This window comes from Epargyreus clarus, unplaced genomic scaffold (assembly GCF_041222505.1).
Source record: "Epargyreus clarus isolate Ecla_fem2 unplaced genomic scaffold, WU_Ecla_fem_2.2 ptg000032l, whole genome shotgun sequence".
Taxonomy (NCBI): domain Eukaryota; kingdom Metazoa; phylum Arthropoda; class Insecta; order Lepidoptera; family Hesperiidae; genus Epargyreus; species Epargyreus clarus.
Genome location: NW_027332237.1, coordinates 5,227,501 through 5,251,177, shown reverse-complemented (window position 1 = coordinate 5,251,177; position 23,677 = coordinate 5,227,501). Strand labels below are relative to the sequence as shown.

The following is a 23,677-nucleotide window of genomic DNA, read 5'->3' as shown; positions in this document are numbered from 1 at the left end:
GGGACATCGGGAGTATGAAAATACTCGTTTCGCGCTTGACTTCCTCCACTTTTTCCTTTTAGTCTTGTCGTGGTCCGTTTACCGTCCTAGTCGAATCAGTGACAACTTAATATGAAAGTACTTGTTTTCGCTAGAATTGTTACTTGATCGCGGAGGGTAATGTTTTTCGAGCGTATGTATTTTTTTATGATATAGGAGTAGCAGACAAGCATGCAGTCCACCTGATGGTAAGCATCTACTGCCGTCCATGGACATCTGTAATTAAACCCAGATAGAACTAGATATTCATACCTGAGGTCAGCCACAGATGCGCCGCTACCCCTGAGGACTAAGCTGGAACGCCTCGGAAAAGTATGTCTCCCTTACCCCACTCTTCAAACTAGAACACAGTAAGGCACAAATAGGTGTGGCGGTGGTGCCGCCGGAATCGAACCACAAAGGGTTCTGCCACCTTCAAAACGTACATATGTATGTATGTTTGTGTGTCACACTCTTTGGCACACCCTGCAGCTTAAAAGGCTTGGTGGATTTACACCCGACTGCAGAGGGAAATGTTTTTTTGAGCGTATGTTATGTATGTCACATTATTTCATTCTTTTCGCACATTGTAGCTCAAAGAGCATAACGGCTTTTAACATAATATATGTTTTTGGATCTGTCTAAATTTGGGGATATTTTTATTTTTATATTATTCTTTAGTAAAGTATGGTTGAATACCTTTAAATTGTTGGAGTGACATGAGCTACATAACTTTCCTTTCAGTTTATTGTTTTGATACAAGCGGGGTTTTTTAGAAATAATACTGTTTTTTGTATGTTGTCTTACTGCAGTCCATTTACAGTAGAATCAGTGACAACTTAATCTTCTAGTAGACGAATCGTAGGAATTAAATTTGGTTTGCAAATGTGTTTGGAAAGGCGAGTAGAAGTTAAGCAATTAAGATTTAAATAATGTTGTTGTTTTACATTTTGTAATGTTTTAACCTTAAGAATAGAACAAACAAATTACTATTTTACTGTTAGACGTAAATTATTAATAAGATTGGATACAGTTTAATTCTTAATTCTGTAACAATTGCCGCATTTATTTTCATCAATTAATATGAAACCATTTATCTTTCAAGATAATTTGAAATTTCAGCTTATAGGAATTAAGATTTAGAAAAGATGGACTAATTTTAAATTCAACTTAAAAGCCGACCGAATCTTAAAAGAAACTAAATTAAAATATCTATAAGAACATTGTTAATGATCACAAAAAAGTTTTAACAATCTCAACTAGAACAGTTGTTTTATGTACGCCCTTAAAAATTATTATTTTTGCGATTCAGAAGAGTGTTTGCGGGCATGCGGGCTTAACTGTGAGTTGAACATTTTAGTTCTCACGATTAGGAAATCATTTATGATTAGCTTCATATAGAACCATTGATATATATAGATACAGATTTCCATGTCACATACCATCAGGTGGATCCATGATCGCTGGCTACTTCAACGTAAAAAAATCATACTAGAAAATATTGAAATAGTAGGAACAAACAGGATTTAATCTATTAAAACCACTTGATACACCGGAGGCGGTCATTGTACAATCACAGTTCCTAATTCGAGCAAAGTGTGAACGCTTTGCAGAACGATACATCACTGTCAATTGTGGGTTCGTAAAAGATGGGACGGAGGAGGAAATTATCTATCTTCTATCTACAATGCCTGTAACAGAACGGACATGACGTGGAAATTATTTAGTCTTCTATTTTATAATATGGAAGTAGCAGAACAGCATGCATCCAGATGAGGCTAAGCGCTTTGGAAATCTTTAACCATATAATATTGTAATGGTTCTATTTGAAGCTAATAAGGACATTGCTACTCTTGAAGATTAAGATGGTCACCTCACGATTCCCATTAACACCCACGCCTTTAAGTGGCTACTGCCCATGTACATCAGCTGTACTGTAATCATGTCTGACAATTAGATTAGATTCCTACCTGCGGTCACAGATGCGCTGCTACCTCTGAGGACTAACCTGGAATGTCTGGGAAAATGTCTTTTACTTTTAACTTACTACACTTTTTAGATCAGAACACAGGAAAATTTGTTAACATGTCTAATATACAAGCGACAGCCCGCGCCGACGATAGGTGGCAACAGTTGGCGGCAGTGGTCGCTCGTCGTTGATGATTACAAACTGTCGCGAATCGTCATCAGCAATCGCGACCAATTGCCGTCAACTGTATTCGCCTGTCTTTAGCGTCTGCTAGCAACAGTCAGCAATGATCGTTACTACAGTCTGTCGCTCGTGTATTAGCATATGTTACTTATGTGTCATAATAATATGATACCTATTTTATTCACAACATAAGCAGTGAGTATAGAAGCATGGAATATTGTAAATGAGTTCCTAGTACATATGTTGTAAATGCAATGAGAATGTTTTTTAAATCATCCATTAAGCGGATTAAAAAGAAGATTATATCTTACTCCATTACAAACTATCATAATGCTATAAAATACCCATATTTAAATTGATCCAAGCCTAATAGGTTCCGAAAAACCACTTAAAATGTTCATAAAAAAATACAACTGTTATTTCTGTTATTTCTAAGCGAAAACAGAGCGGAATAAAACCAACAAAAGTTTTTTCACTCTGTTGAATATTTATAACGTTATATTTTATTTATTGTGCCCATAAAAATTCCGAGCCTCTTTAAATATTCAAAGCGTATCGTTACTTCGTTGCAGGTCGAAGTTCGGTTGCAAATTAAACTTGGCGAAAGGGTGTCGTGTTTTCAATTACATTTTTGATGAAGCTTTTCGGTTTTGCATACTTAAAGACGAATGTACAAAAAGCGATAGTTTTTCGTGCTCGCAATATTGGTGAATAGTTTTTGACTGTTAGCTATCGTGAATAATTAATGATTTTATTTTTTAGTATAATTTCTATAGCTGCTACGACGGATTAAGAAAACATTAATAGCGTGTTTCAGAATACAAGTGGCGCCATCTCTTATTAAAAGAAAATGTTACAAATTAATGCGTTAAATATTAATTGATGTTCTCTTTGATATACATGAAATCGTGATCATAAAGAACAACGATAAATTATTAATTTCTAAATGGGCTTAATTATAATTTCTAAATAATTGATAGGAGCAATGATAGCCTAGTGGTTAAACGCGGCTTTCAATCGAAGGGTGCCAGGCTCCAATCCCAAACCTATGTCTCTCATAAATGACAATATCTTTATTGAGATAACACATAAATATTTACATCATGTATAACTTATATACATAAACAACATTCTAAACTAAACTATATATATATTCTAAAGTAATTTAAGTAAATAAAAACTTTATAAAAAATAATGATCATTTGCTTTAACGGCAAAAGAAAACATCACGAGGAAACTTGCATACCTGGGAAACTTTAGAAAGAAGTTTCCAACCAATACGCACTTGACTAGCGCGATGGACTATGGCCTAATTCTTTTCATTCTGAGAGGAGACTCGAGCGTAGCAGTACAGTAATGGATTGACAACCAAGGTAATTTTTATATATTACCGCGGTTTCACCCGCGTTAAAAAGAAATAACGCAGGTGAAACCGCGGGGCACAGCTAGTTCAAAAATATAAGTAGCCTAAGTTACTCCTTATTATATTAGCTACTTGCCAATAAAAGTCCCGTCAAAATCGTTCCAGCCATTTCAGAGATTAGCCAGAACAAACAGACAGACAGACAGACAAACATTTTAAAAGATGTTATTTTTGTGTATGTACCTTATATATATGCATATGCATGTAGTAAAACGCGGTTATTTCAATATTAAAGACAGACACTCCAATTTCATTTACATGTTTAGATTGCACATACCTCGATACCTTATAAATATCTGTTAGTATATACAGATTAACATACTCGTATATATCCAGGATTATATCAAAAGCTACAAATACATTCATTCATACAAATCCGCACTTCCCGTTCAAAGGAGAGATTATATCGAGTACTTTTGTTTTGTCTTCACCCTCGCTATTGGGTTTATCGCAAATATTCAGTTTTCGTCCTCAAGGTTGATAATTCACCCCATTTTGCTTCAACGATTTTAAGCCATACGAATGAAAATTTTCGAAACCGATATTTTGTTCAGCGTTCTTACAATACGGTTTGATAGCTACATCAGTGGACTTTGAGTAGGTTCGTTAATAAAAAGAATGGAAATAAAATGTATTTACTTATTTGCTTATAAATTTTACAATTAATAAATGGTATTTGGGCCACCTGTTAGGCAATACATGCTTGCATAATTGTTACGAGTAAAAATAATTTCTCATTGTAGGAATGTTCGCAATGTTCTATTGAAGCTTTTGTACCCCAAGTTTAACCGTCGTCCATCATTACACTTTTTCTGCGTTTTAGTAAGTTCTTAGCAGCAAGGACATTCAATTTAATAGTAGTAACAGAACAAGAGTATGAAAAGTGTCACCGACGACATATCACCAATTGCTAATAAGTTGTTATTTCAGAACAATAGTGTGTCAATAGTCAATCAATACAAGTTAGTATCTGTGTGAAGCTGTTAGGTTTTAAAAAAATCTTGACAATGTTAGCTCTATAGCCCTCTGCATATCGAAATCATTGCTTAGTGGTTACAACACTTCTATTATAATAGACTTCAGGATTTCTTCATTTGTGATCATTTATCATTAAATGACTCTATTTTCCTTTACTACTTCCATTTACTTTAAAAACTACAAACAACTTTTGTTAAAACAACTTACATAAAAATATCAACCCTACCAAAGTTCATACTCATAAATTATCATAAAGTTCAGGTAAATTTAACTTACTCAACAATAACATTTACCACACCCACAAATTTACTCTGAACTCATTTTTATTGGATATTCAAAAGTATGATACTACAAGCGAGCCGCAAGAAACCTTTTATGAAACGAATTCCACCTCATTTCCTCTTCGACTGAATGGAAAATGGAGGTAGTTTTAAAAATATCGTATTTTGTGTGCTTTCTCTTTGGTCTAAAGTAATATAAATAAAGCTTGTTATCAAGGCTTTTGTGTTTATTTCTATACGTCGCCGCTCGCATGTTGTAAGCCTCCTAGTTTAATGACGTCACTAATGTGAAGAGGGTAGATAGAGATTTGTTAGTAAAGTGATAGAATTATAACTTAACTCTACTTATCTTTTGTGATTTAACCCTATATGCCGGTAGAGTTGAATTATTTTTTTTTTTTTATAATATAAGAGTAGCAGACGAGCATGCAGTCCACCTGATGGTAAGTGGCTATTTCCGCCCATGGACATCTGTAATCAACCCCAGATAGGATTAAATATTCCTACCTGAGGTCGGCCACAGATGCGCCGCTACCCCTGAGGACTAAGCTGGAATGCCTCGGAAAAGTCTGTCTCCCTTACCACACCCTTCAAACCGGAACACAGCAGCGCCAAACACTGCTGTTATTAGGTAGAAATAGGTGGGTAATCATAGTTTTTAGTGCTGCTGTATTCTTATTTGGAGGGTGAGATAAAGGAGACTTACACGAAACATTCCAACTTAGTTTTAAGGCGTAGAAAAGCTATAGATACCTATGGGTGCCAGTGACTACGCACGGACTATTTGAAGGTGGTACATCCATTGCGGTTCGATTCCAGCGGCACCACCGCCACACCTGTTTCTGCCTCATAACAGCAATCTTAAGCGCTGCTGTGTTCTGGTTTCAAGGGTGTGGTAAGGGATACATAATTACATAATTTGCCGAGGCGTTCCAGTTTAGTCCTCAGGGATCGCAACGCATCTGTGGCCGACCTCAGGTAGGAATTTCTTATCCTATCGGGGATTGATTATAGATGTCCATGGGCGGCAGTCGCCACTTACCATCAGGTAGACTGCATGCTCGTCTGCTACTCCTATCTTATAAAAAAACTTATTCAAGATTTTTTTGGGTGATTACAAATATGTATGGATGACAGTATAATAAAACTCGTAATTTTATGACATAGATTATAATAAAACATCACAGACCCTAAAGAAAGGCAAACAAGTTCTAACAAATTGCAAACATCCTTTCATGGAACTTCCTTATTAAAGTAAGCATAATAATGTTATGCCAATTAACTGCATTTGATGTACAAAAGTTAAGTCTTAAATATTACAAGCTTGGAGCAAATTCAAAGGCAAATTAAAGTTCGTTGTTGGCATGTTTTCAATTAGGTTTTTACATGTTTAAGTTGTGGGTTCTTGATAGAATTTCTTTGGAAATAGTTGATACAATCTTAAGTTGCTTGCTTCCGTATTACTTGACTGTGGAGAGTAATGTTTTCGAGTGCATGTATAGTCCGCGTAAAACTGCTAGTCCACTCTGAATATAGAAATGAATCGGCGTCGCCATAGCAAATTGTATGACTACATCTGCTCGCAACAACTTCCGAGCGGACTAGCAGTCTGGCGATAACTATCTACGAGTATGTACTTATTATTTCATATGCCCTGCAACTCAAAGGGCATATGAAATAATAAGTAATAAGGACTTTAAATATAAATATGAGGTATCGTTGTATTTATCGAAATTGTGAGAACGATATAAGCTACACTGAGATTTCAATCTGTCGTTTTTAGGGTCTCCTACCCCAAGGGTAAAAAGGGAACCCTAATACCAAGACTCCGCTGACTGTCCATCTGTCCGTTTGGCCGTCTGTCCGTTTGTCATAGTTCTCTATCTCCAGAACCGTAATAGATAGAGACTTAAAATTTTTACAGAGTATGTATTAAGGTAGCCGCTATAACAACAAATACTAAAAATAAAAATAAGTTGAAAATAAATAGGGGTCGCCCTACGAGAAACCGCTATTTCTCGACGTTTTTCGCTTTATATATTTAACTGTAATAGGTAGACAGTATACATTTTCATAATGCATTTACTTCTTTGGTTGCTATGATAACAAATACTAAAAATAAGAAACAAATGGAATTTTGGTGGAACGGAACCCTCCGCGTGCTAGTTCGACTCGTACTCGGCCTATTATTTGTTTATTTTAGTATTTTTATTGATATGTGAGTTCCTATTAGTGATCGAAGTATATGAACCATTTTTTTATTCATTACCATGAAGTTTTTAGGGTTCCGTACCCAAAGGGTAAAAACGGAACCTTATTACTAAGACTTCGCTGTCTGTCCGTCTGTCACAGGGCTACACATGAATTTTTTACAGAGGATGCATAACGGTGGTCGCCATAACAATAAATAAAATAAAGTTGAATATTAAAGGGGCCTCCATACAACAATCCGGTATTTTACGGCATTTTTCGATCTAATCTTAAACCGTACTAAGAAGACGGTTGAATTGTTTACAATCCGTTTACCCCTGTAACTGGTACCATAATAAATACAAATAAGAACCATAAAACATATTTTAATATTTAATTTTAATTTTATTATACGTTGTTTACGTATTATCCATCATCGCCTCAACGCCATCTATTTTTGTGTTAAATAACTAAGTATTGTTGAAAATAATAAAATGAATAAAAATAAGTAACAAATAATGAATGGTGGTACGGAAGCCTCCATGTGCGAGTTCGACTCGTACATGTCGAATTATTTTATAATCATGTCTTTCTGGTATGCAGTCACCGTCGCCTACGGACATTTGCAACGCCAGAGGATTCGCCAACGCGGCGTCGGCTTTGAGAAGAGCTTTTTTGCGCGTTTTTTGAAGAGCCCTATGTCATAGCATTCCGGGAATTAAATTCAATTCCCGGAATGTCATAACAAGGGGCTTTATTATGCGCAACTTGCATTTTTATTCTTTTACATAATGTATGTGCAGTGGCAAAAAAACATATAGTTTATCATTTTTTTTTCTAGTATAGGGTAGTAGACATGCATGCAGTTTACCTGATGGCAAGTGGATACTGGTGCCCATGAACAACTCCAGATAAAATTAGGTATATTTCAACCTGAGGTCGGCCACAGATGCGCCGCTACCACTTAAAGTACGTCTCCTTCACCACACCCTTCAAACCAGAACACAGCATTGTAATCATTTATAAGGCAAAAATTATTGCGGCGGTGGTGTCGAACCACAGAGGGTTCTACCTTTAAATTAATGGTCACTAGTCACTTCTGTAGTTCTATATTTACAAATCCTACCTGGTTGGTTACAAGTTTGTCGTCCTTAAACAAACAGATTGAACTTCCTTTAATATAACCGTGCCTCGTGCCTAAAATTACAACACAAACATTACAATATATTTGATATATCACTACGAACTTTACGTTCTTTATACCACAAATTACAAGCCTTACATCTGGCGTCGCTCGAGATCTCTTAGTTTATTATCCTCGTGTAAATCATCTCGCTGTTGACGTGTTTTACTGTGATTCATTTCGCGGTGGGATTACTGCGAGCTCTTTTACGCAAAACCAATATCCCCTCGGCTTCATTACGGAGAAAGCCGCGCTCTACCAGATTTTACTATTTTCGAAATGAGCGACATAAGATTTGGGATGCCTTTTAAATTTTCAGAGACTTTTTCTCTTTTAGCATACAAGGCTCTAGTACTCGTAACTGTATGACATACTTTTCCGAGGCGTTCCAGCCTAGTCCTCAGGGGTAATCTTATCTGGGGTTGATTACAGATGTCCATGGGCGGCAGTAGCCACTTACCATCAGGTGGACTGCATGCTCGTCTGCTACTCCAATATTATAAAAAAAAATAATTCAAACAATTAATTTTACGTTTTAAAATGAGCAATATTCATTTTGATCATTTATACATATAAGTATACTTAACTAGTTAATGATAAGAATTAAAAGATACCCTTTTAATTCTTATCATTAAAATTATGGTCATACCGTTTAAAATAAATTTTCCCTACCCTGTAGATTACGTGCCCCAAATGATGTCAACTCAGTAACAAAGATAAGTCGCCCGTCCCCAAAAAGGCCTCATCAAAAAGTTCCATGTTTGAATTTGAGAGAATATTGATGCTCGCTGTAAGCCTCTGAGCGGCTTTGATTGGTCAGTTTTAGTCGGATTTTTCAAATTTTAACTTGCATAAACGCTTTATCGCGCAAAAGTTATTATGTCAACGTACGTTAAATATGAAATACTGTTTTTTGCCTAATAAGTTATACGGAGAATAATAGAATAAACACTATTGAATTAAATAATCAATATTAATAAGTATAAGTCTGTTATTATGATTGTATTCACAGATTATATTTTAAATAGAAAGCGTCCGTTGTACTTTTAAATAACGTGCCTAAATGATGTCAACTTAGCAACAAACATAAGTAGTCGTCCCCAAAAAGGCCTCATTAAAAAGTTCTATGTTTGAAGCTTGCGAGAGATTTTGAGAGGATATTGATGCTCGCTATAAGCCTCTGAGCGGCTTTGATTGGTCAGTTTTAGTCGGGATTTTCAAATTTTTAACTTGCATAAGCGCTTTTATAGCGAAAAAGTTATTTTGTCAGCGTGTGTTATATATAGAATACTGGTTTTAGCCTCCGTTGTAGTACAGAGAATAATAGAGAAAAAAAACGACTTCATTCTATAAATAATAATTAATAATAAGAAGTATACGACTGTTGTCTTGTATTGACTGATTATAGTATTTGTTGAAGAGTCCTCTACTCATAATAAATTAAGTTCCGAAAATGACGTTAAATCAGTAACAAAGATAAGTTGCCTGTCCCCAAAAAGGCCTCACCAAAAAGTTCAATGTTTGAATCTTGCGACAGAATTTGAGAGGATATTGATGTTCGCTGTAAGCCTCTGAGCGACTTTATATTGGTCAGTTTTAGTCTGAATTTTAAATTTTCAATTTTAGCCAAAACTATTTTGTTCAGCTTACGTTTGTTGTTGTGTACGAGTACGGGATTAAATTTTTAGTCTTTTGTCTTCGCTGCAAATACTGACTAAATAATTATAAATACCTAATTTTTATCGTTTATTACGTCTACTCGTATAGATCTACATTTGATGATTCGCTTATTTTTTCTCGTACCATATACGTAGATTAACCCCAAGGATGCTACTCAATGTTTTATGTTTGAATATCTTGCGAGAAAAATTGAGTGTTAATGCTCATTATAAGCCTCTGAGCGACTTTTATTGGTCAGTTTTAGTCGGATCAACTTATAATATATATGTATATACTTAAGAACCCCCCATGGTTCTTAGCACAAAATATATTTTGTCGTCTATTCGTCATTAAATGAGAGCATAGTATTAAATATTTTTGTTGTTGTCTTTTCTGAGAAAAACATAAGGGTCTGGATGGAATATTTTTATGATAATGCTTCAGGTACCTTTCAGAGCAGGTTGGTGCGTATGAAATTTGGCTACTATCTACTATACTGTAGATGATTTAGAAAATGTTGCTTAACTTTGTAGATCGGTTGAGATCGATTGATGCTGCTTATCGTCGCAATTTAATAGTCATTAACCTATTGATTCCTCATCAATCCATGACTATCGCACTGCTGGATAAAGGGTTTTTCTGAGGGGGACGGGGGTTTAGACCATAACCTACCGAGCTGGCCAAGCGCAAATTGGTTGACTTCATACACCTATGAGATAGTTTTAAGAACTCTCAGGCGTGCAGGTTTCCTCACGATATTTTCCTACATCGATATAGCAAATAATAATTAATTTGTAACTCGGATCAAATAAAATCTGAAAAATTCTAGGTGACTTTGGTTCGAACCTCTGATTCTTCGATTTGTAGACTGACGTTCAATACTACACTGTCACTGATTACTACATATAATTATACTGGTACTGTTTGTACATAAAATTATTATTTGTGAAAAGAGCCTTATGAATATTGATCAATCTTTCAACATATTTTTCCCTTATAGATAAAGCGCCTCAAATGATGTCAACTCATAACAAAGATAAGTCGCCCGTTCCGAAAAAGGTCTCATCAAAAAGTTCCAGATTTGAACCCCGCTTGTGGAGAATTTGAGAATATTGACGCTGGATATAAGCCTCTGAGCGGATTTATTGATCACTTCGGATTTTAGATTTTCACATATAAACATTATTTTAGTCGGTTTTTTAATTTTTTCACTCGCATATTGTACAGAAAACTAAACCTAAGACGTTTTCTACACTCACAGCCCCATACTAGGATTCCCTGTATCGTGGTTGCTATTGGACACGCATGGAGACAATATACACAAACGTCCAGACCCAGAAACAGAAACCTAAATTCACCATTTAGATTTCTGTCTGACTGGGGATCGAACCCGGGACCCTCTGAGCGTCAGACCAGTATGGTGACCGCGGGTCGTCACCATACTTGCCACTTACATATTATTTTGTCTGTTGCGCAATCAATTGCTGCTTTTTTAGCTAGCATTTGGTAATTATAAAAAGTTATGATTCAACAGTGTAAGTAAGCGAACATGTCTTCAATTTTTATATACAAAAAACATTTCCTACAGTATAATATTCATTAAGTAACTTTATTCGATATTTTTCCTGTTAACTTGCGATTGTGCTATCGAGTTCCCGGACGCCTCCGTATCTGCGGTTGCGTAACCGCACAAAACTGCGTATATCGTGAGTTTAGTACTAAAACAGTCTGTTAGATACTTATTATTGCCCTACTGCTGGGCAAGGGTCTCCTCTCAGAATGAGAAGGATTAGGCCATAGTTCATCGCTCTGGCCAAGTGCGTATTGGTAGAGTTCACATACCTTTGAGAACATTTTTTAAAGATCTCATGTTTCCTCACGAATGTTTTACTTCGCCGTTAAAGTAAATGTAAATTTGTAATACGCACATAACTTCGTAAAAACCGTGACGTGTGCCTGGGATTGGAACCTCGGACTCCTCGATCGAGAGACCCAATTTCAACCACTAGGCTATCAGCCTCAGATCATTTAAGATTCTAGCTCTAAGGCTCTAAGGCTCAAATATTTGAATTATTGATATAGGAACATGTTTGTTTAATACAGTCAGTTACACGTTAATCAATGCATAACCGTAAAAGCTTGTACACCACTCGCCTTAGAAACGAATCGTTCAATGTAATACAATTTCACGTCACGTTTTCAGGCGAACGCTTTACGGAATTCGGTCTTGATGGCGTTTTGATACACATTTACATTCCCGTAATAACTACGTAAGTTGGGGCTGATATTTCAATTTCGAGATAAGACTTGGATTAATGTTATCTCGTGCTCTCAGCGTGGGTATTTTTAATGTGATTCCGCTTCATCTCAAGGTTTTCACTTTGTTGATTTATAATTTGTATTAAGAATAACCGTATTTCTATTTTTAGGTTTGTAGCTTACAATAAGTAAGATATTCTTTCGCGCCCGTTCTCATAATATCGTCCAGACAGTTTTGCTGTTAGGTACTCATAGGAATTAGAAAGAAAGAAACATTTATTCGGATAATTGCAATACAAAGGAAATAATGTAGAGAGACAAAAAAAAAATAAAAATAACATAAAACAAAAAAAAAAAAATAAAAAATAAAACAACAACAAAAGGACAATAAAACGTACAATCAATTATTACAATAATATGTGTTGCAACGACCACGAAAAGGGACAAACTCAGCATGTGCCACGTGCAGGTAAACTGCGTCGTGGCTCTGATTTTCAATTTGCCCCCTGCGTCTGGGCTGCTCGGACGGCTGATTCACACATGCCGTCTGTGCCTTTTAATTTGCTAGTAATTATTATAACATTCAATGTTTTTGTGACAGATGAATTGCTACTCTTAGACGAGGAACGAAGAACTTCTCATCTTAAATTAAATAAAATCACTAAAATAAAAAAATTGATGCTGCAACTGTTAGAACTCTATTAAGAAAATCACTATTTTGTGTTATTCTCATGATGTGTTATTTTTATAATAGTAAGTTTTTATTTATATCTGGCAGGTACGATTGTATGAGTTAGCATAGAAAAGAAACAAGAACGGTCTTGACGTTAGAGTTGCATTTTACGCGGAAGCAATAAAAGTTGTAAATTGGATCAAGAAAAGTTTTATTCTATTACATTATTATGAAAGGTCAGTGAACACGCCGGCACTGCGATTTTCAGCTTGACTATTACCCATGTAATACATAAAATTAAACGACCCGTAAAAAGTGACTGGAGGTAACAAAACCGCAAAACCGCAAACAATGCAGCAGAAAGCGTGATTGCGCCTAATGAGTCCAAATTATTGACCATGTAACGTTTCGACTTACCAGAATGGCACGCGCGGTGGTAATTAAAATCTAGGTTATGTAGCCAAACGTTAGTGATGTGTTCGAATGTGTTTTGGACAGAAAATGATTTTCAATATTAATCGCGTCAACCTACTAATTCACATGTAACACATAAAATTAAACGACCCATAAAAAGTGACTGGAGGTAACAAACCGCTAAACCGCAAACAATGCAGCAGAAAGCGTGATTGCGCCTAATGAGTCCTAATTATTGACCATGTAACGTTTCGACTTACCAGAATGGCACGCGCGGTGGTAATTAAAATCTAGGTTATGTAGCCAAACGTTAGTGATGTGTTCGAATTTGTTTTGGACAGAAAATGATTTTCAATATTAATCGCGTCAACCTACCAATTCACATGTAACACATAAAATTAAACGACCCATAAAAAGTGACTGGAGGTAACAAACCGCTAAACCGCAAACAATGCAGCAGAAAGCGTGATTGCGCCTAATGAGTCCTAATTATTGACCATGTAACGTTTCGACTTACCAGAATGGCACGCGCGGTGGTAATTAAAATCTAGGTTATGTAGCCAAACGTTAGTGATGTGTTCGAATGTGTTTTGGACAGAAAATGCGCTTCACGCTCCCGGCTATGGCCCATTTCGTCTCATGAGTCCCAATTTAAGCGCAGATTAGCTGTATGCAGCTGCTGTAAAGCGCTTTGCGCTTAACGTTCGGGAATTATTATAGTTGTAGCATGACAGATAACATTGAAGTGTTATGTCAAAGGTTTTTTTTAATGAGAATATAGGCTGTTTGCTCATTTAACAAGATTTACGCTTGAAATATTTGATTCTGTTTTATTTCCATTAAAATGTAATATCTTTTTTAAAGTTTCTAATTTGTAATTAAATATTGAAATTAATGTGAGTAGCGTATGATTTGTTCTTTAGTTTTTTTATTAATAACGTATTTTTATTTATTACTAGTGGTATATCAATTATATTTTATGAGAAGTTACAGGTAATCCAATATCGTAAGTACTAGTTGTTCGTTATATATTTATACGTATCAATTAATATTTATCTTATATATAAAATTCTCGTATCACAATGTTAGTTACCGTACTCCTCCAAAACGGCTTTACCGATTATCACCAAATTTTATATGCATATTCAGTAGGTCTGAGTATTGGCTACTATCTATTTTTCATACCCCTAAGTGATAAGGGTTGTTCACCCTTAACAATTTTTATTTATATGGCAACACAACGTTTGCATGGTCAGCTAGTGAGTGTATATAAAATTGACTAAAAGGATAAAATTCCATTATTTTCAAATTCGGCCTTTTTACGAATGCTATTGGATAACATCGGCATTTTTGGGCTGTTTTCAATGATGTTATATGTATTTGAGACATTTTCATTTAATATTTAAGTTAAGGGGCGTTTATGGGTTCAAGACTTCCGAGTGTAAGAGTTCCTGTCGGTTCATAAGCGATTGTTATATTTACGGAATTTGATTTTTTGGTCTTTTATATAGTAATGTTACAGAGAATAACCATTATACATCAAGCTGTATAAAGCAATTATCTATCCGTTCTTGTAACATGTAGTTGTGTGTAAAATGTAAGTCGTTATATTTTTTTTCTAAAGTTTAGCTTATACATATATTATAGAGAGTCGTATTATAACAGTTCAACTGATACTAAGCAGTCTCTACTGTCAATTCAACTGAGCACAGAAGTGTTAACCGTAGTCTGGTGTGTATGGTGTTTCAGGGGGTAGACATCCAAATCATTCCATCTTAAATCGTCTGAAATAGCATCGCACCTGTGGCCTACCTTTTTTAAAATATACGAGTAGCAGACGAGCATGCAGTCCACCTGATGGTAAGTGGCTACTGCCGCCCATGGACATCAGTAATCAACCCCAGATAGGATTAGATATTCCTACCTGAGGTCGGCCACAGATGCGCCGCTACCCCTGAGGACTAAGCTGGAACGCCTCGGAAAAGTCTGTCTCCCTTACCACACCCTTCAAACTGGAACACAGCAGCGCCTAACACTGCTGTTATTAGGTAGAAATAGGTGTGGCGGTGGTGCCACCGGACTCGAACCACAAAGGGTTCTTCCACCTTCAAAAATACATACAAATCATTCCATCTTTAATCGTCTGAAATAGCATAGCATCTGTGGCCTACCTTACTGAAGACTCCAAACTATCTAGGGTTGATAACAGATGTTCACGGACAGCAGCGGCCACTATCAGGTGGACTCCATGCTCGTTTGCTAAATTTTTTTATAAAAAAATGTATACATAAATATTATGTTCAAATAATAAATTATTATCAGTAACGAGTCCAACGTTAATGAACACCTTTGTTAATATGATGGTTCATTGATTGCGTTTTGTTTCATAATTAATCACAAACTCCCAGTTAATGGTATCTGTTTGTTTATATGACGAAATGTTAATTAATGACGAAAATTTAACGTTACATTACATGATACATAAAACGTAGTCTATACTAGTTTTACCATGCGACTCCACCGCCGTTTTAATTTTCAGGACATGACCCTAATAATTTTCGAAAAAGATGTGACACTTTTTCAAGGTCAACTATTCGTAAAAGTATGAAATTTACAGTATTAACAAACCTTTGAAGGTGGTAGACCATTTGTGATTGGACTCCGGAGACACCTACACTATCTTTTTTATCGTTATAAGGTAGAAATAGGTGTGGCGGTGGTGCCGCCGGAGTCGAACCACAAGGGGTTCTACCACCTTCAAAAACGCACGTTCGCTTTTTCAATAGTAAAAAAACAGACGGACAATTACAAAAAAAATACAATAATTGTACAAAGTTCACAAAATTTCTGCATTATATCCAAAATATTGCTTCAAAATTAATTGACGTGGATAAATATTAGTACAATAAATATTTCCAGTTCTATACACGTTACAATATCACAATTCAAAGCGATTACAAACATTAAAATTCAGTGAACAGCTTGTACTAACAGGTCGGACGATAAAACTTTTAATAAAAATCTTTATGTCTGCGCCGACTCAATTTCGCTGAAGTGACCCAACTTTATAACGAGTTCCATGAGTCACGCTAACTGTTGCGAATGGAACACCTGTATAAATACAAAAAAAGTCTTCTCTCGCGTAAGGGGATTTAATTGCCTACATTTTTATGGGGTTCCGCACTATTAATTATTTTAAAACGAAATTACAACTAATAAAAAAAAAACTATTAGGGGAATTCAATAAGTCTATGTCATTCCCATAATTATCATAATCCAACGACACTAATATCCATCCACCCTTTTGGCTCTACTTCGTGCTGAAGAATATGACATATGTACAATGTACATATGTCACATTATGAATGTACATTGTATGAATGTACATTGTACATTCATACGTTCGAAAAACATTACCCTCCGCAGTCGAGAAAAAACTGAACCCTATTATCAAGCTTTCGCTATCTGTCCATCTGTCGCAGGGCTCTCTCTTATAGCGGGTATACGTTCGTCGGAATTAAAGCTACGCGTCCTATGTATTAAAAAAAGTTCTTATGTCCGCGCCGACTCAATTTCGCTGAAGTAACCCAACTTTATAACGAGTTCCATGAGTCACGCTAATATGCGAATGGAACACCTGTATAAATACAAAATAAGTCTTCTCGCGTAAAGGGATTTAATTGCTCGATAATTTTAGGGTTCCGTATTGCTGGGTAAAAATGGGACCATATTACTAAGCCTCTGCTACCAGTCCGTCTGTAGTTGTAACTCTTAAGCCGTTATAGACAGACAATTTAAGTTTTTACTGAGTTTTGTAAAGTAAGGGTTCCATACTCAAACGGAAAATCGGGACCATATTACTAACCCACCACTGTCTATGCTTCTGCAAGAGGGCTCTTACTTATCGGTGACAGTACTCTTACCATGAGTTTTTACGTTTCGACAAATATGACTGTTATATTCGACAGATATATTCCACTAGAGGCGCTGATTGGAAATAGTATGGGCAAATACGTAAACAAATACCAAAACAGTCATATTTGTCAAAACGTAAAAACTCATGGTAAGGGTACAGATACGCGTAGACACTTGAATTTATATAGAGTGTCTATAGGAAACAAAAATAAGCCTCCGTTGTCGATGCCTCTGTAATTCTATATCTTGAGCCATAACGTAACAAATAGACAATTGAAACCGAGTTCTACCGAGTTAGTATCATTAGGATACCTTACTTAAATGGTCTAAACATTACCCTATTAAACTCACACGGCTCGACATATTGAACATAATATGTTGTCGTTATAATTGTAGGAGTGACATTAACTATTAATATGTATAATTAGTAGTTTTTTTGATTTTATAATAATTCTATAGTTAATAAAACTTTACAATAAAGACTCAATTTCGCTCAAGTGACTCAAGTTCTGCAAACGAGGGAGCACCTGCTTAAATAAAGACGAAACTTCTCTCGCACTAAAATTACTTTACTTATATTGCAACGCTAAAATTATCCACAATTTTCTTCTTTGAATTTTGTGCTAAAGCTTTGTTTAATAATTAGAGGGCTAGTTATTTAATATTGTGCATTATTTCTCTTTGAAGTTCTGATTTATAAGACGATATATTCAAATATGTATTAGTATTTTACAGATTGAGTATTAGCATGATATTTAGCAAAGACATTTTAGGAAAGATTTAAATATTTTACGTCAAGTACTTAAAAATGTTTTTTAAATGATTGTAAAAAACATAAAACTAGTATGTATCCCTGCTTAAAATTTTAACTTATGTTACTCCCATAATGTCCTCTCCAACAACACCTAATTGGAGAGCATACCTTTCTCATGACATACATACATACAAACATATATTTATATGTATATGTCTCATGATCATGTATGTATGTAGATAAGCTCGCATCACATTACCTTCAGTCCGCAGTCGGGTAAAAATAAAGTAAACTCACACCCAAAGGACAACTAAAAAAAGTCTTTAAATCTCTGATGTAAATTAATCCATACGTTTGATGTTAAATAAAAAGTAAATAATAAGTGTTAAACATACTTATAACTAGTTACTATGTGAACACGCAAGTTAAAATGAACATTAAAAAATGAACGGATTGTACAAATAGGACAGACGATGAAACTTTTAATAAAAATCCGTATGTCTGTCGGCACAATTTCGCTGATATGAGCTAACTTTATAACGAGTTCCATGAGTCATGGCGATAGTGCCTGGTACACACCTACTTAAATACTGAAGTCGCTTTATCTGAGTGAGGAGGGTAATGCTTTTCGAGCGTATGTATAAAGCATTGTCACGCCCTGTCGCCGAAACGGCTTGACAGATTAATATTAAAGTTTTCGTCGGTTTTGTCACAATCTTTGGAGTGATATACCTAAGTTATGCATATTTGTAAAAGTATTACTATTTGGCATTATCTACTAAAAAGCGTTTAAATAAATATGAATTTATTTAATTCGAATATTATTTGATAGGATAGTTTATTCACAGAACAAAACAATATCGTTGAGTTCGTCTGTATCGGGGTTGATTACAAGGGTCCATGGGCTGCAGCAGCTACATACCAGCAGGTAGACTGCATGTGGTTTCCTAATTTTATATTATTAAAAAATATTTTACCAGCAAAAAATATTACGGAGGGTAAGAATATAAGGAGAATATAACAAAAACACGGTTTTCTTAATAAACAAAATATTATATTACTTCCCTTTCAAAGATCGCAGATAGGAAGCGATAGTGACACTATATCAAAAGCATCCGTATCGCACGCTTAAGATTTTGGAAAGCATCCAAAATCTCATTTCGCATCTTACACAAACGGTATTCAAATTTTTTGCTTTATAATATTACTCCACTTTGTTCCAGGAAACCTGATGTGAGCAGAACAAGGCTCATATTTGAGCTTGGATTTCGTCAACATGGCGCCGAGCTTAAAAAGATTCGTGAATATTTGTGCAAAAAAGGAAAACTTTACGAAAATCGACGAATTTCTCGGACGGAAATATGGAAAAAGATATTCTTCGTAATGAGGTGACTGATGTGATCAAACCTTGACATAATAGTTACAATAGTAGAGATTGTGTGTTAAAGTGTAATAATGAATTTAGTGATAAACTTAGTGAAAGTGAGATAGAAAGTGTTAAAGTGGTTATGTAAGAGAAAGAATTTCAAAATGATCAAAATGACTTTGCTACTCCAAATCGCGCTCTACTGCACATCTTGCATCACTTTCAACCTCTTCGGTAAGTGGATCATGTCTTATAAATTGTTTGAACTTGGTATTTGTATCAAAGTATGTATGAAAGAGTACTTAAAGAGTACTTATGAAGAGTTCCTGTGATCTCAACATCAAGAAGAAGCTGAACAAATGTGTAATAGAACATTTCGATCAGAGCCGAGGGGCACCGTCGCAAGATCTTTTTTGTCTCTAAACAACAGTGTTTAGTGCTTTGATGTTCTGGTTTTAAGTTAGGTAAAGGAATAATAGAATTGTGATGAGACAGGATTTCAAATGGAATTTTGCATTGATTTGTCAGACACTTTATCCAGATAATGAATCATTCGTAAGTTGGAAAGAAATTGTTTAATATAAGGTATTCCAAGGTATTTTTGATTATTATTTTAAAATATTAAACGAATGCTATTAATACGTTGTTAACTAAAATATGGGGAGAGATGAGCATGCTCAGGTCGTAATAAAAATTCCATTTCTAATAGACCCAAAGGTTTCAGTAACTTAATCCAGAAAATCAAATTATAATGAAAATAAACATCTGCTAAGAAAAGCTTATTAGCTAATAATTAATTAAGCAATTTTAGTCTTAAAGAACCTGTCAAGATCCAAGTTTTAGTAACGCTTCAATTCAAGTACAATTCAGACTATTTAAACAGATTCCCAACCGTGAATTTCTCAAGAAATTGTGGAGTATTACTGGAATTTACACTGGCTTTCATCTTCCTTGTTTGAAAAGTCTCTTATAGAGTAATTCATTATGACAATACTTTTTTAATAGTTAGGACAAAGCGAGATTATACAAGTGTATGAGATAGTAATAGTCTAGTGATTGAAATTAAGTGGTTGAAGTGTAGTCTTAAAATTTGCCCATTTATTAAGCCTGGTAATCTTATTATGCGCGTATTAGAAGTTAATTATATTTAGCTTGAATGATGAAAAACATCTCGATGAAAAGGCGTGTAAAGTCTACCAACCCGCGCTTGGTAAGCTTGGTACACTGTAGACTAAACCCTTCTTTGAGAGGAGCCCCTAATGGGGCAATAATGGGTTGGCGACGACGAAAACAAAGATTTTACGTAGGTTGAGATGACCACATAATGTTAAATGGTAATCTTCGGGGTAAAGGCCCATAACGGTCTGATACGTAGGGAGATCTGGGTTCAACACCCGAACGGGCAGACATTTTGATGATTTTCAAATTTTGCTATGGGTCTGGGTATTTGTGTACTCATCTTTGTGTGTATCCACAGCATCCATTCACTCTTATTCTTGAAGCTATTAATGATTAACATATTATTAATAATATTCTATTTGAACAACGTATTAATATAAGCATATGTGTACTTTATCTATCTTTCTATTATTCTACTGTTCTAATATATTTTTGTAGCAAGAATGATCAAGTTGTTGTTAAAAAAGTAGTTTCATATTTGGAAGTAATTTATAGTTGTATTAAATTATTCAGAAACTTTTGAGTTACTATTTGGGCTTTATATTTCGATACATTTAGATCAAATTCAATTGTAAATTGATGGATGAAAAGCTTTTAGAAATGATAAATATTGTTTACTAGTTTTAAACTTAATCAAAAATTTAAAGCGGAAAATCCAATGTTTTACTATTTTGATGCATATTTAAAATTTGACGAAATAAAAATTTAGTATTAAAACAAAACTGCTTATCCCAAAATAGCTTACACGCCTATAGCCTACATACTCAAATAGGGTGCCATAATATAAGGCTCCCTACATTTCTATTTAACTGTAGGTGTATTCAAAGTCTTTGAATAATTATCTGAACACTTCAGCTTCAGCGATTTTTCTCGAAAAGAAACCGCAAAAACTCTCAAAGGACCCACATCGGGCGTTCAGAAGCGTCTTCATTACCGTGTAGGATTCGGTCGCGCTTGTTTACTTCCTTTCTTGCCCCGGATCTCGTTTATCCCCAGTATCCTCATTTGCCCCAGGTGTGTTTGTTTGTTGAAAACGTTTAACACAAAAATATGTCAATAGTGCAGCCATTTTCTTTTCGTTCCTTATGAGATGTAATTTTTTTATTTAATGAAAATTTATTAAATGACTATAAGATAAGTATAGAAAAAAACCACAAAACCTCTTAAAGGTCCGACATCGAGCGTTTAGAAGCCTCTTCATTACCGTGTAAGATTGGGTCTTGCCTTTTTTCATTCCTTTCTTGCCCCGGATCTCAATTACCCCCAGTGTTATACTCATTTGCCGCGTGTGTGTGTTTGTTGTAAATTTTTATCACAAAAATAAGTCAATAGCCGCGTAATTTTCTTAAAGGACCCACGTTGAGCGTTCAAAAGCATCCTACCTAAAATCGACCACAGATGCGTTGCTACCCTTAAGGACTAAGTTGGAACGCCTTAGAAAAGAATGTCTTTATTTATTTATGCATACATAGATAATTGATATAAAAGACTTATAAATAAAATTTTGTGCAAAGGTACTGCTTATTCCTAATGAAATATCTTCCAGCAGACCTTTAAAACGAGATGGGTTCACAATTGGGATATGCGTGCACGAGACTGAACCTTACCACATTCCTCAAACCAGAACACAGCAGGGCTTAACAATGCTGTTATTAGACAGAATTACGAAATTATATTTATAGTCAAAAAGTGACCAAAATGATTTGAGTCAGAAGCAAATAGAATGTTCTCCGCAAAGATGTCCTCGGGGCCCTTGAGATGAAGATAGTACCGTTTACGACGCATTTGTTTCTTTCTCTTTATTCAGCTTTCTGTAATTTTGTCAAATGAAAATTGGGGATTTAAATAGATTATGTACCGTATTTTCGCTGTGTCAGGTATTTTGGGGTAAATGAAATTTGTTTGTGTCATATTTTTCTTACGTTTAAGACTAAGGACGAGTCGCACCATATAACTTTAACGATAACAAAAACCTGATCAGCTGTTAAAGTTACGATAAAGCAATTCATCGGTTGAAGCATTTTAATTATGGTTAACATGACGTCATAACTAAGACGTAACGTTAACCCGATTTCGGCCAGTTAAAGTTTTCATTTTTGTCAATTTGTGTATCTGTCAACGACGACTAAAAATAGTGGTGACGGTGTCAAAAATGACGGTGTCAAAAATGACGGTGTCAAAAATGACAAATAACTTTCATCGTTATCGTCAAAGTTTATTATTATAGTTACCTTTAACGCAAACTTGTTATGGGTCTATGGTACACGTCCCTGTAGTTTCGGGAGTAGAATAGGACTACGGTATCTATTGCCTGTCGTAAGAGGCGACTAAAAGGGGGCTTCCGGGGTTGCGGGTGGCAAGAGTGGGAGCTCGAACCGCCCGTCGGCGACCCCGGGAAGGACGGCTGTATGTGTGGTCGCGTACCGTCGTACACACCACACGGTGCCAAGCTCACCTGGGCAGAGCCCGACTGGGCAATGCGCTAAGAGGACTCCGGTTGCGTTCCTTTGGAGATCCCGGAGTCCTCTACGCAGTGCCGAGGACGGCCACCGGGGGGGTTTTAGTGCGGTAAAAGTCCCACATAACCAGGCGTCGGGTACCATTTGAAGGTTTCCCCCTCGTAAAAAAATGGTCTATGGTGCAACCCACCCTAAACATAATATATTTTTGATATGATGATTTTGACGGACGCGCCAAATTTCAATCAAAACTAGTGAAGTGTGACGTACTTTCAACTTAAAATGTTGTTTATAAGTAAAATCCACATAATTTTTGCAGTCTACCCTCATGCTCATTACTTATGGACGTAATTAATCTTAAGTTCTCATTTAAGTGAATTGTAACCAATTATTTTGAGAATAAATGATATTTAACCACAAAATATATTGCTTGAATATATTAGATATTGTACAACGTTAGCTTAGCCTACTATTAATAATCACTGCTATCGAATACTCATACTCATTTGTAACCATCTTTTACTTTAAATTTTATTTAAAAATCATAGTTTGTAACACATAGCATGCTGTGATTCCCTTTAATTATAAGAATAGTTACCTATGCCAAAAAGATTCAAAGTATACCTTATCATTATGTCAGCTGTGTCTTATGTTGGTAATGCATAAATAAATAAATAAAAAATATGGTAGAGACACCTAGGTAGGTGTTTCTACATGAGATGTTTAAACTTATGAGTACTATTTTATTGCTGACTTTATGCAGAAATTTAACCT

General features: G+C 35.3%; 1 protein-coding gene across 1 annotated transcript in view; it reads left to right on the top strand.

The window, feature by feature from the left end:
- The window catches only part of LOC140755101 (uncharacterized), a 197,945-nt gene that overhangs the window by 60,857 nt on the left and 113,411 nt on the right, over window positions 1–23,677 (top strand). Inside the window, exon 2 of the mRNA XM_073090300.1 lies at window positions 19,123–19,499. Within this exon, the coding sequence (XP_072946401.1) occupies window positions 19,430–19,499 (70 nt within the window). The 5' untranslated portion in view covers window positions 19,123–19,429. The remainder of the gene's footprint in view (window positions 1–19,122; window positions 19,500–23,677) is intronic.